Source organism: Vicia villosa, linkage group LG7 (genome assembly GCF_029867415.1).
Source record: "Vicia villosa cultivar HV-30 ecotype Madison, WI linkage group LG7, Vvil1.0, whole genome shotgun sequence".
NCBI classification, from domain to species: Eukaryota; Viridiplantae; Streptophyta; class Magnoliopsida; order Fabales; family Fabaceae; genus Vicia; species Vicia villosa.
The window spans coordinates 114,610,136-114,629,724 of NC_081186.1; the positions used below are offsets into that span (position 1 = coordinate 114,610,136).

Here is a 19,589-nt window from a genome sequence, read left to right on the forward strand (position 1 = left end):
TTCAAAAAAATCAGAACATTGTTAACATTCATTATCGAGAAAAATTCACTAATATCAATTAATCTAATTCATGCAATCCCTCTTAGATTACTTTTCATATTTACAATAAAGTGACTACTATTTAATTTGAAGGGACTTGGGTTTAAGACCCTTAGGTACCAAAATTTATGTTTTTTATTTTAAATTCAGAATTGTTTAATATTACTATAAATCATGCCAATTATTTGTCATCAATGTATGTTGACATAGTGGTAAAGGCATAGGATGTGACCTAAATGTCTTTTGATTCCTTCTTAGAACAAATCTTATCTTTTTTATATTTTAAAATCTGAATTGTTTAAAAATAAAATCGAAATTAAAAATAAAAATGAATTTAGTATTTAAAAAATGAAAAATAAAAAATAAAATACGACTTGGCGGTCCAGTCACAGTTTAAAAGTAGAAGAAAAAATCGGTTTGAAAAAAATATTTACAGAAAGACTAATATCACCCGGTTATATTTTGTAAGAGATTAAATCGAGTTCTTTTTTTTTTTGGAGGACTAATTTGGATTTTGTAGTTTTTGTGAGGGACCAAAATGGGTCTTCACTCTTTAATAATTATGTATACCAGAGGTGCTCAAATATAAATATAAATATTATAATTTTAATTCTAATTTAAGACGGAAATATATGAGTATCCATAACACACAATTTTAGAATCTACGATTTATTGGCCTATTAAGGATTATTAGACGGAAATATTTTGACGACAGGAATTCTAAAACACCAAAGTGTAGAAACAAGAGATTGTGACATATTTGCTTGTAGATATTTCTCAACCGATATTCTTTCTTAGTGTCTTGAGCAGCTCTTCCAATAAAAAGTATAGAGAAATATAGAGAAAACGAATTTTTAAAAAAATATAGAAAAATATTTGACATTTTTTGAAAAAATGATTTTGTTTAGAATGATAAAAGAGTCATAATTATTACAAAATTTTTAATTTTCAAAATAGTATAACAACCTAAAAGATATTTGGAAAATTTATATAAGCCCTTCAAAACCCTCCAAAACCCTCCTTCAATACAATTTTTGAGTTCCCCCATTTTATGGGGTTTTTGGTGTTATGAATAAAACCAAACCCTCCAAAACCCTCATACTCAAAATCCTTTTATTCTTTTCACACAATTCTTCTTATTTTTTAAAGCCCTCCCCTCCCATTCCCTCCAAACTCCCAAACATAGCATAAAGATTCACCTATATTTAAAGTCTAATTAAGCTTATTAACTTTATTAACAGTCACATCCCCTTTAATTTTAAATCATGCACTAACTTCTCGTGAGGTTTATTAAAACATCATTGACACCTTTCGCGTGAGCTTTATTAAAACAGAAATGATAGGTTGACACTAAAACATACACCAACACCGTATTTCTATACAGTCACATGCACATTTGTATTTTTTAATAATTCTTTTCTTGCTTTGGTTGTTGTGCCATAGTAAAATGTTTGAAAAAAAATACGGTGTACATACGGTGTAAGAATTATCCGGTGTCAACATAGCACACCTCTTATTAAAACGTCTTAGACACCTCACATATAGATGATATTTACTATTATTTTTTTGTTTGTCACTAAAACATTTTGGTTGTATATTTTAAAATTAAAAGGGTATCAATGCTATTTTAACATACTTCAGAAAAGATTGGAGAAATATATATATATATATATATATATATATATATATATATATATATATATATATATATATATATATATATATATATATATATATATATATATATATATAAAAGGAATATTCTTATTCCAAGAGTAAATTATCAAGACTTACCATACATATTTGATCATATATTCTGCTCAATCTAATGCTTAAAAATAATGAAATAATGAATAATTAAATATGAAGAGAGAAATCTTATACTCATTTATTTTAACTATTATATTAAAAAAAATTAATGATAAAAATGTAGAGTAAATCTTGATAACTTACTTTTTGAAATAAGAATATTTATCCTTAAATATTTGAATAAAAAATATTTCAATAAAGATAGGATTAGGGAGCACACTTATGACTGAGGAAGAATATCATAATAATAAATTTGAAACAATCAAAATTGATTATAAATCACTATCACTATTAGGAGGTCATATCAAAAATGAAAAATCATATTAAAATGATCTCTGATGATCTTTTGTGTCATGATATTTATTAAAAAAATTAATAATAGATATTTTCACTACTTGTAATATAATAGTATATTTCACCTCATAATTTTAAATATTTAATATTATTATAAAATTTAATTAATATGCAATATTTTACATCAATCATTAAATATTTACAAGTTTGAATTTTACTTTTATTCCATCTAAAATACCATTTAAATGGTTGTGATAGCTTTTATATATATATATATATATATATATATATATATATATATATATATATATATATATATATATATATATATATATGAGGGTTATATTTACTCCAGGAGTAAGTTATTAGAACTTATTCCAAATCTATTTATTCCAAATCTAGACCATTGATTCTTTTCAATCTAGTAGTTAAAAATAACCACTAGATTGAAAAGAATCTAATAGTTTTCTCTCCACATTTAATTACTTGTTATTTTTAACTACTAAATTGAAAAGAATCAATGCTCTAGATTTGGAGTAAGTTATAATAACTTACTCCTGGAGTAAATATAACCCTCCTTATATATATATATATATATATATATATATATATATATATATATATATATATATATGGACTTATTAAATAAGAACTTTATCTATAATGAAAACTGAGAACTTTTAATAATAACCATTGAATTTGAAATAATGACTCAGAAAATATACACTATCGAAAATATCACTTCAATAACCATCTCATATTTTAAGAAGTGTATTAAAAAAATGGGTCACCCTCATTATCTAGAAAACTAATTTCTTTTTGTTTTTTGGTCTAGTCAAAAATTAAGAAAAAAATTTGAAAAATAAATCAACCTTTTTGGTCAATTAATCAAACATATCCGATCAAGAACTTTCTTCCCAAAAATGATTTCAATAGTAATTTTCATTATATTATATGATTCTTCTTTGAATAATATTTATGGAAAACATATTAACTTTATTGATATATGGATATTGTTTGTGTTTCCCATAATAATAATGACAAAAAACATTAATATTTTGCCTCAAGAATAACGTTAAATATTTCTTACCTAAGATCACGCTAATACTCATCTTGGTTATTATCAAATAAATAAAAAAAAAGAAACGATATGCAAATTACTAACATTGAATACATTTGATTTCCTAAGATTATATAAACCTAGTACACTATTCTCAAAAATCCAAAACCAAACTAGAAAGCTTTGTGATAAAAAAAAAATAAAAATGAACACAAATTTTTTGTTTGTGTTTTGCTTACTAGTTTGTATTGCAGAAGCAAAAGTTGAATACAAAATTTTCAATGTGATGAATTATGGTGCTCGTGCTGATGATAGAACTGATAACAGTGTGGTAATTAATTATTATTTATTATTATTAATTATTAATTAATAATATTCATTAATTAGTAATTTCTTCTCTTAATTTTTTTCTTACAAGTTTGATTTTGATGAGTTAGGCATTTTTGAAAGCTTGGAATGATGCATGTAAATGGAGAGGAAAATCAACAATTTTGGTTCCACAAGGATCATATATGCTTCATGAAGTTATATTTAGTGGTCCATGCAATGCTTGGATGAACTTTCAAATTGAAGGAACATTGAAAGCTCCAAGTGATATATATTTGTTTAGGACTGATACTTGGATAAGTTTTAGATATATTAACAAATTGAATGTTGGTGGAGGTGGTACATTGGATGGTCAAGGAGCTTTTGCTTGGGCCAAAAATGATTGTGGGAAGAATCAGAATTGTCGAACACTTCCGACCGTAAGTTTTTTATATTTATATAGATTTAATTCATATGCACTGACAATACTGGTGATTGGTGATGTTAACGGTTTATATGTTTTGTGAATTTGTTTACTAGACGATGGCATTTCAGTTCGTCACGAATGGTTATATCCATCACATGCGTTCGATTAACACCAAACAAAACCATTTTGTATTGTTTGAATGTAAGAACATATTGATGACAAAATTGAAATTAATGGCTCCTGACGATAGTCCGAACACGGACGGTATCAAAATCGCGAAGTCGACGGGAGTAACGATCTCGAGCGTGAACATTGGAACGGGAGATGATTGCATTGCTATGTTATTTGGTACTAAAAGGGTTCGGATTTCAGATGTTTTTTGTGGACCTGGCCATGGAATTAGTATCGGAAGTCTTGGAAAGAATAACGGCGAAGATGATGTTGATGATATAGTTGTGAAAAATTGTACATTTAGTGGCACAGATAATGGTGTTAGAATCAAAACATGGACTGCTGTGTTGCAGAAAACCATGCATGTTTCTAATGTTCATTATGAAGATATTGTGATGGAGAATGTGCAAAAGCCCATTGTCATTGATCAAAATTATTGTCCAAGTCATCCATGCCGTCCAAAGGTTTGCACTCCTAATCCACACTTTTTGAGATCTCTATAGATATCTTTTGACTAAATTTAATCTCTGCTAAAAAATTTGTGTAGGGAGGGGTTTCAAGTGTGCAAATAAGCAATGTGAGTTACAAGTTTATTAGAGGAAGTGGAAATTCAGATGTTGCAGCAAGTTTGCAGTGCAGTCCAAACAAACCATGCCAAAACATTACAATGGATACTATTAATTTGTGGCCTAGTGGTAAGGGTAAGAAACTAAACAATGAGTGTCTAAATGTTAATGGTGCTTCTTCTGGCATCCAGAGCCCCCGTGCTTGCATATAGTTTTCTCGATTTCTATATGCTCATTGATACAGAGATGGAGATGAAATCTCTGTATTAATGAGAGGATTACTCAAGTACATATTGGTGTAATATTAAGAATAATGTTGCATCAACTAAGAATTAGATGTTAAGAGATGCAACAAATGTGTATCATTGTTTGTGTTTGTGGTAAGAAACCCTTTTGCAGCAAGAATAGTTTGTTATGTATTATTCAATTTTTGTCAGAGGAATTGGTGTAAGAAAAAATGAAATGAAATAATACAATACATTCTTTAATCTTCATATTGACAAGCATAGAAGAATCTTAATACTATCATTATACAAAATACACTTTAATTGTGATCAGATTGACAAGCATTTACAACTAATTACATTGTAATCAGAGACTAATTTAGGTATAGAAGAACCCACCATCAACCTTCCCGTATTTTCAATATCGCCAACATCAACAACCACAGTGCTAAGCTCTTTTCCGATTATATAAATGCTTTTACCAACTGCAACAAGTTGGCATGGTGGTCTTGTACGCAGTGGTGACAACTTACCAACCGGTATCCACTCGCGTGTCTGTTTATGCCACATCATTAGCCTGGTACCTGAACTTTGATCCAAAACGAAAAGGATTCCGTCCACAACAACCGCAGGACCTCTCCATCCTGAAACCATGTCAGCTTCTGCATGCTGCCATGTGCCACTTGATGGTTCGTATACAACAGCATACACGTGAGGTGTCACAGGAGATTTGCCACATCGGATGTATATTTTTCCGTCCATAACTATTGAATCTTCAATTTCGGGAATGATATTTGGATCTCTGTGAGATGACCAACCATTGATGCGAGGATCAAAAGTATCCCATGAATGAGGATCACTTGAATTTGAACCTATGCCACCAATAGCATATAGTTTTTCGTCCATAACTTCACAAGCAAAGTAGCACCTGAAAGTTTTTTGTGAAGGAAACTGGTGATTCTTACATTACAATCGGAACATACCATGCAATTTCAACCTTTAATTCGTGAAAATCAACAAAAATAAAAACTTGCAGATCGATATTATAAAAAAAATCCATGTATAGTACTTTGTTTGTGGCTTTGTTTTTGGCATAAAAAGTTCCTAGAACTCCGAAAATTCCTAGCAGATTGATATTGCCAATCTATTTCTCGCATTTCTTCCAACAGTTACTAACATAACTTCCCAAAGGGAGAGACTAGAGGACATTTACCTAGCAGTTGACAAAGAAGCAGCTTGAACCCAAGAGTTCGAGGAAGCATTGTATGCATAAACCTCGTCAGTAGCATCTTCAGACCAGCCACAACCACCCAATAAGAAAAGCTTATTTCCCAAAGCTTCAAAACCCATACCCTTCCTTCTCACGATGTGAGGCGGAAGCCCATGAATGAGCTTCCAAGATTTTCTTGACGAGGTTGGATCCAAAACATAACAGCATACATGATCCAATTTGTCCCTGCACAAAGCATAGATCCATGTCTCGTCAAGTTTGTGCTTTCTACGATAATGAAGCCACTCTTTGCTAGAAACTAAGTCCCTCCATCTCTTTGAAACAGCCCTCAGAACTGAATGATATGTTCTAGGAACTCTTGCCAAGCACAATAGAGAAATATCATCCGGAAGGCCACAAATAAGTGGAGTATTAATAGCGACTTTTACTTCATCAACATTCTTTGATGATGATGCTTCCTCATTATCTAAAAGCTTCATAATAATTTAGAGAGCCTGAAAACAAAACAAAAAAACATGTCACTAGAGCTGACAACAAACCATCATTTCAATTGTATTTACAATTAATTTGTGTACAATGTATGTAAAGCATCTCGCCATTATGTTCCCAAACTAAATCTGGGTGAATGCCAAGACAAAAACAAGATCAAGATTTATCACATTTGTGTGATAGGGTTCATACATCTTTATGGCTTGATATTTTTACAATGACATGGCATAATCATATGACTTGCATATGTTTGGTTTTACCATGAAAAAAATTGATTCCGAGTGAATTGATTCAGTAAAATTGATTCTCGATAAAAGTGAGTTGAAGGTAAAATGATTTATTTTTTGATAAATTCTTGTAAATGTGAGTTGAACAGTAGAAATCACGTTTAGACTCAAAAGCTACAAATTCTAGCTTCAAGTTGAATCAATTCTGGAAAGCATAATCAACTCTAATATAGAGCAACCAAACATGTCAAAATCAATTCTACGCGTTCAGATGCCAAAATAAAAAACTAAGCTATATAAAAGCAATAAACTATAAAATCAGATGCTTAATTATTTCAAGTACAAATTTTTTCACAAAGATTCAATTTTTAAACCCACCCAAAAAATGCAGTGCGTTTAATTTTGCTAAACCTAGGTTTTGACAGTTTTCCCCAATTTGATTTTCTGTAGTTGGAAGCAAGAGTTGCAATTTCAGATCCAACTCTAAAAGGGCACTAAGATTTCATTTTGCGATTGCGAAAGTTTATGAATTGCAAGTAAATGATGAACAATCGAGGAAATAGTGGAAGGGAAAAAGAGAAGAGGGAAAACTCACCAGCACGGAATTAGGGATTTCGTCTAAAAAGCGCGTTGCAAAAAAGAAGAGAAAAACCATAAATTTCGTCTATATTTTCATTACATTCCATCATACTTTTATCCATATGACCCGAAATTTAAATTCAATTATGTCTTCTGTTTTCGTAGATACACATTCGAAAATATTTTTTTAATAAAATTTGGTTTGCCCGTATGTACATTTATGAAAGCATTAAAAACATAGTGAACGTTGAGGAAATTCATATTACTCAGTTTAGTGAATCTTCCCTAAATGTATCTACGAAACGTGTTAAAAACAGAATGTTTTGTAGATGTACCTACGGAACCTTCTGTTTTATGTTCAAATCAATTACATTTCACTCCTAAACTCCAATATTTTTAACAAAATAAAAGATCAAATTATAGTACATCAAAGTAATGCAATTTAAAGGCAATGGAATATAGTACACCAAAAGAATATAACGTATAAATCATCCAAATAATGTCAAATACATAATCAAAATAAAGTACATGAATGTAGTCGAAATACAAACATCAATAAAATCACTGGTATCACTATTGTGCGTGTCGGACAACATCTTCCTCCACTCCTCTACATTTGGCCCCGCCTCTGCGTCCACCACGTCGTCTGCTGGCTACTCTGCCTCTACCGTCAAGTGTCTCACTTGTCCTGGCACGATGTTAACGGTACAAAAATGCCTCATTTGTCACCTTAATGATATCATCCAGTATACGCCTGAGATCAGACCCCTCAAGGAAGAAACCATCAACAATGTCTGGCCGCGCCATGTCAGATATCTCAAGACAACGAGGAAGAACATCGTCAATGTGGTCCAACTGAGACTTATGAGTCTGCAATATCTCCTCATGGGTTGGTCTGGGTGGTGATCCTGTTGCAGCGAGGAACATGTATGAATGTGACACCGTGAAGTACCAAGTGATGTACCCACTGGCGCAACTCCAGTCTCTCTTTGATCTGGTCGCCCGAGTCTCACCAGGAACCTTGTGATGCTCAAAGTCTGCAAAGACCTCATCTATCTGTCGACGGATAATGATGATAAGAGCGAAAACGAAAGGGTGGTGAAGTATCGTTTGAAAATAGGCAAACTGCCGCATGACACGCTCCAGAAGATAACGAACAATTATGGTCGAATTGGAATATAGGGCAACATCATCTCACGCAACCGTCTCACGGTGAGCAGCATAGCACTCGTATCGGATGTCCTATGCAGCCATGCGGTCAAGAGACTCTATGTAAGGATCTGACACCTGGTTCCCTCTGAGGGGGATGAAAGCACTAGCACGCGGCATGGTCTTAGTGTAGCCAAACACCTCTCCCCAACCAATGATCAGGGGGGAAGTGCCGTAATATCCAACCCTGAAAAAAACACGGGGATCGAACACTATCACAATGATATAAGATTGTTACAACTAAGAGGGAACAACTGTCAGCCACAGTCATTGCCTTCCACAGGCATCCCTCTCCGAGTCTATGGTAGTTGTACGCCAGTGTAGCCGCTCCCCACTTGTACGCATTGATACGTGCGATATCGATAAGTACTTCAGGTAAACGACGTATGTGTACGAGGAGCTCGTGTCCACAAACTGCTGAGTGCCTAATAAAAATAGGAAGTAACATCTCAGCACTTGCTGTTTGTGTATCTCCACCTCTACTGGGTCACCAGCAGCCTGTTGTGCCGCAAGGAGCTCGGCCTCGTACTGGCGCGTCAAGAAGGAAAACCTCACGTGCACGGCGCGAGTCCTCTCCACCTCCTCAAGCGCGTCTTCAGGATCAGCCCGGAGCTCCTCGATCAGAATCTCCCTCGCTTCCTCCTTCGTCATCCTATTGTGACCAAGGAGAGTACCCCTAATATGTATATTCAGGAGGCATGCGGTGTCGTCAAGAGTGATGATAATCTCACCATGAGGTAGATGGAATGACGACGTCTCTGGGTGCCACCTCTCCGCAAAAGCCATCAGCATCCCATTATGTATGGTGGAGTAACCATTCTGACAGAGGTCCTTCAGCCCAGAAGCTGTGAGGACATCATGGAACCACTGCTCGATAGGCTCCATGAGAGAGGCAATCTTCCAGTCGTGGTTGTAGAACTTTTGGGGATCCATATCCTGAAATTTTCCAAAGAAAACACTGTTAATAATTATCAATGTTAGAATAATAAATTTTCACTAAGGAAAAAAATAATAAGTCTAAGAAATTTTACCTCTCTATCTCAGACATGTCTAGCTGTATGATCTACATACCCTGTCAACAGGGATAAATCATAAGGACCCCCTGAGTAGCCCACGGGTGTCTCATGCACATCCTCCTCCTCGTGCAACGGGTCAATACCATCAGGAGGTGGCACGGGAGATCCAGCATCGGTCAAAGGTGGCATAGGAGTAGAAAAAGTGACCCGACAACGTCTGCGGGCGGAGGGCATCTGTGAGGAACCCTCACCATCATCCCTCGCCCTCTGAGATGAAGTGGTAGATATGAAATGCCCCTCTGCTGGAACAGGTGTATCAGGTACATCTACTGGAACTGATGTACCAGGTACATCTACTAGAATGGATGTATCTGGTACATCTGATGGAACGGTGGATCCATCTGTCACCTGGACACTACCTACATTCGTGCACGTCGCACAGAGGCATGTTGTGCAACCCTCCCACGTATAAGTCTGTCTAACTGGTTGGCCATAATGTCTGTATTGTTTTACAAATAAAATCGAGTTAAATACAATTTAGTTATAAAAATAAAAAGAAAAACAAATTTATCTCTGTAGGTGCAAATATGAAAATATTTCGTCGATGTAGCTACGGAAGCACTCATCATTTCAAAAAAACTAGGATAGTTATGTAGGTGCATCTACGGAACTACCTAACGTTTCATTTGTTTCGTATATGCACCTACAGAATATTCTAAAACTCCAAAAACACAACAATGGCGTTTGTTCCTGTTCCAGTCACTAAAAAAACTCCATTTTGGTGGCTACATTGTCTCTAAACTATGTTTCTAAAACTAACTAATGATTTATACACCTAAAAGTGTTTTCCAACTCTATTACGGGAAATACTCTAAAATAACTCGAAATCTCAAAAACTTACCGATTAAATTGAGTTTTAAAGTTGTTGGAATGTGTTGATCGTTGATGCACAAAAGTTTAGAGCGAACTCGAGAGAAAAAACAACTTTGGTGGATTTTATTTTTGAGGTTGAGAGAGTTTGAGAGCGTGAAGAAAATGAGAAGTGAATAATGAGGGAGGAGAAGAGTCTGGCGGTAATATAAGATCAAATGCTTCCATAAATGCATCGCTGCAAGTCTTCCGTAGATGCACCTGCGGAACAAATGAACTTTGAAATAAAAAAAAAAGTGCTGCTGGAGATACATCTACGAAAGCAGGGGGATATTTTTGGCAACGCATATGGTGCATAAGACACTCAAGGGATGGGGTTAAAGTTTCTCAAAATATATAGTATTTAAAATAATACAAACTAACTTTATACATTTTTATAAATTTAGTTTTTAAATATTTAAAAATATTAATTTGTTTGAACCGAACCAATTTTTTTTAATTGGCTTGACTTAATTTTTATTTCATGAAAAGCAATCCCACCATCGAGCAGAGCACATTTTCCACGTACTTCTCTTCTGAGGACACACCATCAACTGTCTCCCACATCTTGCGCGGCTAGTAAGACAGTTTCGTCTCCCGTAACAGGCAACTCTGCCCACGCCTTCGGAGATCGCAGAGCAGTTGACCCAGGATGGTGAGCACGTGTTGCTCACCCCACATGCACGTGGAAATTCTGGCATCCATTCATTATGGGCTTGGACATTTAGCCCTTAATGGAGAACATTGGTCTTGCACTGAGGCTCACTATACATACCCTCCTCTGCAGGAGGGTCATGTATTCACTTTTCTAACTCTAAACTTTGTATCTCTACGACCGATACTTACTTTAGCATAGGAGTGTATGCAGGTACACCCCTCCCCCGTTGATTGCATCAAGTCCACGATGTCTACCGGCCACACCACAACTTTCTGATCCCAGTAAGATCGGTGGCGTTGTAACACTTATCTAAATCCCGCAGAAAATATGACTTAAATTAGAGTAATATATCATGCATATCAATTCAAGGGTGTCACACATAATTCAAAAAACCACTAACACGTATCATGCTCAATAACACTTGTCTATAATTCACGTTTTTTCATAAACTTCAACATATGCACTTTCGCATCGGAATCACATTCAATCGAACAAACACAATTATTGTCTCATAATAAATTCACTTTATTTGAAAACTTAGGCATAAAAGCCAAACATAACATAATCTCTTTAGGATTAACAAAATAGAAAAAGAATACAAAGTATCCTTCATAACATGAATCAAAATGTTCCCAAATATGACATGACCAGAGCATGACTCAAAATCCAAAATGCAAAAATAAATAAAGGTAGCTTCTCCAGCTCCAAGCAAACTAGAATCAACTATAATCTTCGGTACCTGAGCATTGCCAATATAAAACACCATTCCAACAAAAGGGTGAGAATTCACATCATTATATAAATTATATAATAACATATAATGATTAACATACATACACTATTAAGAATTCACCACACTTCATATGTTTCACATATATAGCATCACTTAATTATAATACTATTTTCAAGAATATACCCACAATTTATATTTTCACAAAATACATCATTTCCACATAATTCCATACTTTCACATAACCACAATGTGACTCAATGCAGTACTCACGCATGTGGTACCAATCACTTCTTACTTTATTCGGTTTTTACATTTAAATTGGGTCCGTCCCCTAGACCAATAACACAACAAAAAGTCTGTCCCCTAAGCTTTCAAACCCCACTCTAGGTTTGGGACAAGTCACTAGCTCCCACAGAACTAACGAACATCGCCTCTTGACCAAATGATGCATGTGCAATTACAACAACCATATGCATTTAAGACCATTCTCTAATCTTAACATTCATGCATATCTTCAATAATTCATCACACTTGAATTACCACACATTTACACATACATACACATACTCGTGAATTATTCACATACAATTCAAATTTATAGTATCCCTGCACCAAAACATCTTCACAACACATAGTAAACAATGTACAAAACATCTTTATAATCCAACATCAATAACCAATATGCATAACACATATACATGTCATTTTACACAACCACACAATGATTAAATCACCTACTGTCAACAAAACTATTTTTATTGAAAATATTATCGCGCTAGCTTTATAACCCTTCGAACGATACTCAAAACAGACTTACGGTTTGGAAGTTATAAATTTTCGAAAATATATAAAAATGTTGTTTTCGCGAGCTCGCTTAGCCACCCAAGGCGGCTTAGTGGGATCACCTAAAACGACAAAAATTTCTTGCGCAGACAACATTCTCTATGTGCAATTCCTCCATCCAAAAACACATTTTAACACCCAAATTTCTACGATTTAAGGCATTATAACCTATATCTAACATGTATTTTCAAATAGAAACATCATAACACAATTACTCATCATATTCAATTATTTCTCATCAAAACCTAACAATTTCAAAACTATGGAAATGTAGGGATTTCATCCTAAACATGAATCTACCTATCATACATCACCATGCAATTCCCATAACAATGTAAAACACCCACCCTTATCTTGTTTGTTGATGAACTCTTTCGAACTCTCTCTTTAGGATTATCTTCTCCTCTTTCTCCTTTTTGTCCTCCTCTTTCTCCTTTTGTCTTTTTCTCTACTTTAGCATTTTTTCTCCTTATTCTCTTACTAACTTCTATTTTCCTCTTTTTATTAAACCCTTAACAATACACTAACTCTAGTAATCACTACTGGGCTTACTAACACACCCCACATCTACCCTTCACATTTCATCATTAGGCCCAATTACTTATTATTCTACTATTTTCTACAATTCTCACTTAATAAAATAATTTCATCATAAACCGACATTATTACTAATTATAATTCTACAGTTTCGACATACTTAACTCGACTAACCCATCACAAAGCACACCTATCAAATAATTTAAATAAAACCAATTACTCACAAAAATAAAACAATTAATTAATATAAAATGTATAAATAATTACTAAAATTGGGGTGTCACAACTCTCCCCCGCTTAAGATACTTTTATCCTCGAAAATTACCTCAAACGAACAGATTAGGATAAGACTCCTTCATCTGGCTCTCGAACTCCCAAGTCACATTTCCACCCACTGTTCCTCCCCAAATTACCTTAACCAAAGCGATCTCTTTACCTTGAAGCTGCTTCAACTCCCGATCCTCTATCCGCATAGGCGATGCCTCCACAGTCAGGTTATCCCTCACCTGCACATAATCTACTTGGACCATATGAAACGAATCCGCAATCTATATTCTCAATTGAGACACGTGAAACACATCATGGAGATTAGCAAGCGACGGCAGCAAAGTAATCTGATAGGCCACCTCTCTTATTCTCTACGAAATTTGATAAGGACTTATCAGTGCATTTTGATGCACATTCCTCTATGTTTATACTTATGCATTTTCATACTTTACCTTGGTTATTTTTCTATTTTAATGTGTTTTTATAAATCAATTTATTTTTGCACTTATTTGATTTTCGCACTTTATTTTCAGCATTAGCAGTCTGCACTAAAATGATCATAATTGGAGCTACGGAAATCTGATCGACGCGTTCTGATAATCACCGGAAAGCTAAGAGAAAGAGCTACAACTTTCATGTTAGAGTCAATGGCATATTTGGAGTGCATAATTCCCAGAATTCCGTTTAAGTTGCAGCTTTAGTTATATTTTCATTTTGGGTCATTTGTTATGGGCTTGGGTTATGTATTTGACCCAGTTGGGTTGTAAACCGAATTGGTTTTTCTCTAGTACCTAGGTCTGGATGTACTGTTCATTGACGTTTTACTATTCACAAAATTATTCGAGTACGAATTCCTATGGATAACTAATTCCTTTGAGTTGATCTGCTATATTCAGGTTCCGATACTTGAGGTTATAAGATTTTACAATTCAATTACTATTCATATCAATCCTGTTTTATGCTATTCGTTTGCTTAATCCTAATTATCATAGAGTAGTTTTTTTGATTCGATTGATTTATGCTCCCTAAATTTTATTGTGTGTTATCGTTTGCTTAATTCGTTAATTTGCTTATCTCTTAACCGTTTGCTTAATTCGGTGAAAAAGAAACATAATTCTTATAATTTCATTCTCGCTTGTTGATTGATTTTGTGATCGAATATGAATAGAAATAACCTTAGGGCAGTGAAGTTATAGTAATCGATGATAGGTAGGAACCGAAACAACATATTAACTTATTTTCATAATCACTTATTTTAATCACTTTTTCACTCTGTTATTATTAAATCGATTTTAAACCAAACCCCCTAAATCGATTTACTGTTGGTTAGTAATAATCAAGAATCCTTCTGAGAACGATATTCGGGTTGTCGTTACCTCTAAACTACTGTTTTACAAAATACTCATCTTTTATCCGTGCGCGACAACGAATCAAGGACCAATAAAACGCGACGTTAACTTACGCGACTTCAACACTCGACCAACACCATTTACCGGAGTAACTCAAAGAAATACATGATCTCCTTCTTAAAATTTAAGTGCTTTCCTCCTCTGATCATGATAACTCTCATGACGACTCTGAGAAGCCTTCATCTTCTTCCGAATCATCTTAATCTTATCGGTAGTCTACTAGACTGTCTCAGGTTCAATCATAACACTCTCTCCCGAATCATACCAACACAATGGTGTCCTACACCTCCTACCATACAATGCTTCAAACGATGTTATTCCGATACTCGAATGGAAAATGTCGTTATAAGTAAACTCAATCAAAGGCACTTAGCTATCCCAAGAACCTCCTTTTCCAACACACAGGCTCTTAAAAGATCCTCAAGTGACTGAATCGCCCTCTCTGTATGACCATCTGTTTGTAGGTGATAAGTAGAAATCCAACGCAACTTCATGCCCAAAGCCTCTTGCAAGCTTCCCCAAAGTCTCGAAGTAAACATTGGGTTCTCTATCTGACACAATGCTAGACGAAATACCGTGCAAACTGACAATCCTCTCAATGTACAACTTTGCTAACTTCTCCAACGGATAATCCATTCTCATTGGGATGAAATGAGAAGATTTCGTTAATCTTCCCATAATAACCCAAATAGCCTTAAAATTACTTGGTGTTCTGGGTAAACCAGACACAAAATCCATAGAGATACTATCTCATTTCTATTCAAGAATGGATAACGGTTGCATCAAACCCAACAACTTTTGATGTTCAATCTTCGACTTTTGACAAGCCAAACAGGAATACACAAACTCTGCAATATCTTTTATATTTAGAACACTAACTCTATCACGACATCTCATGATACCATTTTCATCAATTCGAAAATCGCTTCCTCGACCTTGATTGATCAAAGTCACCTGATCCACCAAACTCATATCAAAATTTTGACCTTCCTGAATTTCATCAAGAATATCACTAGTAAGCCTCAATATACCAAGCTTAACTCCAGAAGAAGTCCTTTCACAAATCAAACTCATATCTCGAAATTGTTCAATCATTTCTGATTCTCTTACCATTAACATCGACATATGCAAGGATTTCCTACTCAATGTGCATCACCCACCATATTTGCTTTACCCGGATGGTAATTCAAACCAAAATCATAATCCTTTAGAAATTCTAACCATCTTCTCTGCCTCATATTCAACTCTTTTTTATCAAAGAGATACTTCAAACTCTTATGATCATTGAACACTTCGAATCTCGATCTAAACAAATAATGCCTTCAAAGTTTCAATACAAACACAACGACAACCAACTCCAAGTCATGCATCGGATAATTCCTATCATGCACTTTGAGTTGTCTTGAAGCATAAGCCACAACTTGCTGATTCTGCATTAACACACCTCCCAATCCCATCAATGAAGTATCACAATACACAAAAAACGGTTCTGCCGATTAGGCAAAATCAAAACAGGAGTTGTCGTTAACTTTCTCTTAAGTTCACGAAAACTCTCTTTACATTTTGCATCCCAAATGAAAGCCTGACCTTTCCTAGTTAATTGCGTCAACGACAAAGCTAACTTGGAAAATCCTTCAATAAATTTTTGATAATAACCTGCTAAACCAAGAAAACTTCTAATCTCAGACACAGATTTCGAAACTTCCCACTGAGATATAGCCTCAATCTTCGACAGATCAACAAAAATACCTCCATTAACACGAGGAATACAATATAAATTTGAATTGAAGGTAGATTTGTCTTAAAAAATAGAAGACTTCAATGAGATAGTAAAAAACACAAGAACACAGTAAGGCATCAAAATCATTAAGACCCAAAATAATAAATACTTTTATTTATACCTAAGCTAACCAAATCCAACAAAATACCAAGATACAATAATTTACCTGATTGGAGGATTTTCGACTTGCTGATGTTTGGTTGGTTCATTGCCTGATTCTACACATGGTAATTGACTCATAAATGTTTACATCATTTTGATCTTTCTTTGGAAAAAACAAAGTTACAATGAAAATTTGATAAATCCATTTTTCAAATGCAAAGTAAAACATGTTATTACATCTCCAAAATGATGATTAAGTTGTGACATAGTAAAATAATATTTTGCAGGTGGCAGAATATCCAATGAATCTCATGTGTAAGAAGTTATTTCCCACATTATTAAATAATTCATAATCAAAAATAACATTAGTGGGCAAAAATACTTGCATTAATTGAAATTGCATCTGGTGGAATTTAAGGTATTGTTGATAAGGATCAATGAAGTTTGAGATACATGACTGATTTGAATCATGTGTTCCAACTGAGGAGGGTATGTTATTATTTGCCAGTTTTGTTGTTGGCATTGTGAATGAGTCAGGTGTAGGAACATGCGACATATGGAAAGGAGGCATAGGGAACCTTGGTTTGAAATTTGCAGGCAAAGTATAACCAAGCAACATGTTGGGAAATGACATTACTCGTTTGTTGATTCCCATTCCAATTAGAGGCATATATTGTTGGATTCCAAGGGATATCATAGGTATCATTCCATATCCCATGGACATCATCTGCATAAGTTGTACTCTCTGTTTCATAAAAGAAACTACATGACAAACTTGCTACTATAGTGGCATGACTGTTTGTAAAGATAGCAAATACATAGAGGAATCTACCTGAACTTGCAACTGCAGTGACTCCAAGTACTCGATTGCCTCATTCAACATAAATGTTGTGTCAAACTATGAATTAAGAATGAGAGAAAGATTAGAAACAAAAATTAGGAAGGAAACGAAATCTAAAATCCCATCCCTTGTATCATCAACAAATAAAGAATATGAAATCTCAAAAGACAGTTAACCTTATTATATCGAGATATAAATTCTTGCAGAACTTTCATCTTTTTATTAATTCGACCACGCCGTGATAGGAAGTTGTTCCTATCAAAACTAGGGTTTATAGAATAGGAAAGGAAAACACTAAAAGACTAGAGAAGACAAATAAAAACTAATTAAAAAGATAAAATTCATTTGATTTCTTGATTGATTCCAAATGTCTCTATGAGACTACAATATATACTACTCTAAATGGATATTAAACCTAAAAGCCCAATTACAATTAAAGCCCAATACTAATAATAATACTAATAAATAATACTATAAATACTATTATCCCCTCTATCATTGCCGCCGGGTTCACTTGAACCTTGTCCTCAAGGTTCTAAAATAACACTAAATAATTTTTTTTTCTCTCTTAAAAATTGTATAGAGTCCTTCAATGTGTTGGTCTCCTTGATGGTACTAAAAAAGTCCACTTTTGATTCTTTGGGGATTTTGTTTGGTTTATGATGAGAGAATAAGTTGGAAGGAAATTTGGTGGATTTACTAACATTTAATTAATGGGTGATTGTATGAAAAAAATGTTAGAAAGAAAATGGGAAGGTGTTGGTGACGTGACACAAAGGTTGTACAACCTTTTGTGTGTAGTAAGCCACTCTTGATGACATGGTCTTGTCCTTTTCAATATAATTCATCAGCACTACACCAATCCATAGAAAGCAACTTCAGGATTACATAAAACTTCATACAACATCATAACCATTGAATAGTCACAACTACCATCAATCATGCCTCTAAGAATGCAACACGTGTCCATCATTATCTTTCAATTTTCAACAAAAAGACAAATTTGTAGAGAGTGGCACGCGACCCACCTGTTTTTCTATATGATTCAAAATGTTGGTGAGGGCACATGAGAGAGTCTAACCAATTAATAACTTTTTTTTTAACGTCACTTTTTTTTCCTTCTCCTTCTTTCTCTTCACCATTCATTTCTTCTTCTTCTTTTTTTTCCTTCCCTTTTCTTACTCTTTTTTTCCTCCTCCCCCTTTCTCTTCTCCATTCACTTATTATAACAAAGTGTATAACTTTAAAAATTTTATTGCTTATAATAGTGAATATTCCTCCGGAATCAAAGGGAAAAGTATGTTTACCATGGATATAATCTGATTGAAGAGGGTTAGAGATGAGAATCCCAAAGGTTGTAAAACGTTTTGATGCTCTCTCCGATTTCTTCTGTGGTGCGAACGGAGCCGGAGCTGATGCCAGAAATTTAACCGGTGGGGATGTCGCCGGAAATTTGGCCGGAGAAGGTGTCGGGAATTTTGCCGGAGAAGGTGCCGGAAATTTCGCCGGAGAAGATGGGTCTGTTTTTGTCGAAGAAAACAAAGAAAATTTTGCAGAAAAAGATTCTGAAATAGTCGCCGGAGTTGTTGCCGGAGATGCTGCCGGAGAAGAAGCAGGAATTGTCGCCGGAGAAAATCTCAGGGAATCAAAATTTTCTGCTACTTTTTTTTGCTCTTTCCATTTTTCATGTGTTTTTTTGAATGAATCAGAAAGATTTTGGAGTTGTTCTTTCAACTCCTCTCTAGATCTGTTTGAGATTTCATGAGTCTCAGTTATATATTGTTTTAGAATTTCTAACTGTTGAAGTGTTTCTGGCTGTGAAAGAAAATTTGGAGATGATGATAGTTCTTGAGGTGGAGCAGA

At 34.4% G+C, this 19,589-nt stretch overlaps 2 protein-coding genes across 3 annotated transcripts; one reads left to right on the forward strand and one right to left on the reverse strand.

Annotated features, from left to right (window-relative positions):
- Positions 1 to 3,386: 3,386 nt before the first annotated feature.
- Positions 3,387 to 5,155, forward strand: LOC131616640 (exopolygalacturonase-like). The gene is made up of 4 exons (XM_058888019.1): positions 3,387 to 3,533; positions 3,640 to 3,948; positions 4,049 to 4,570; positions 4,654 to 5,155. The coding sequence occupies exons 1-4, from the start codon at positions 3,408 to 3,410 to the stop codon at positions 4,882 to 4,884; spliced, it is 1,188 nt and encodes a 395-aa protein (XP_058744002.1). The 5' UTR covers positions 3,387 to 3,407; the 3' UTR covers positions 4,885 to 5,155.
- LOC131616641 (F-box/kelch-repeat protein SKIP4) lies at positions 5,136 to 7,578 on the reverse strand. Of its 2 annotated transcripts, none has more exons than XM_058888020.1 (3): positions 7,439 to 7,578; positions 6,110 to 6,621; positions 5,136 to 5,824 (listed from the first exon to the last, which is right to left on the reverse strand). In XM_058888020.1, exons 2-3 carry the CDS (start codon positions 6,604 to 6,606, stop codon positions 5,227 to 5,229), a joined length of 1,095 nt encoding a protein of 364 aa, XP_058744003.1. In that variant the 5' UTR covers positions 6,607 to 6,621; positions 7,439 to 7,578; the 3' UTR covers positions 5,136 to 5,226. The 2 variants fall into 2 exon arrangements, with proteins under 2 accessions (XP_058744003.1, XP_058744004.1); XM_058888021.1 differs by lacking the exon at positions 7,439 to 7,578 and adding an exon at positions 7,222 to 7,432.
- Between the last annotated feature and the right edge of the window lie 12,011 nt (positions 7,579 to 19,589).

Bases quoted from the DNA above. Each gene is read 5' to 3' on its own strand.
- LOC131616640 (XM_058888019.1), top strand. From the start codon at position 3,408: ATGAACACAAATTTTTTGTTTGTGTTTTGCTTACTAGTTTGTATTGCA. The intron at 3,534-3,639 runs GTAATTAATTAT...TTGATGAGTTAG, and splicing joins ATAGAACTGATAACAGTGTG to GCATTTTTGAAAGCTTGGAA. The intron at 4,571-4,653 runs GTTTGCACTCCT...AAATTTGTGTAG, and splicing joins GTCATCCATGCCGTCCAAAG to GGAGGGGTTTCAAGTGTGCA.
- LOC131616641 (XM_058888020.1), bottom strand. From the start codon at position 6,606: ATGAAGCTTTTAGATAATGAGGAAGCATCATCATCAAAGAATGTTGAT. The intron at 5,825-6,109 runs GTAAATGTCCTC...AAAAACTTTCAG, and splicing joins GCTTCTTTGTCAACTGCTAG to GTGCTACTTTGCTTGTGAAG.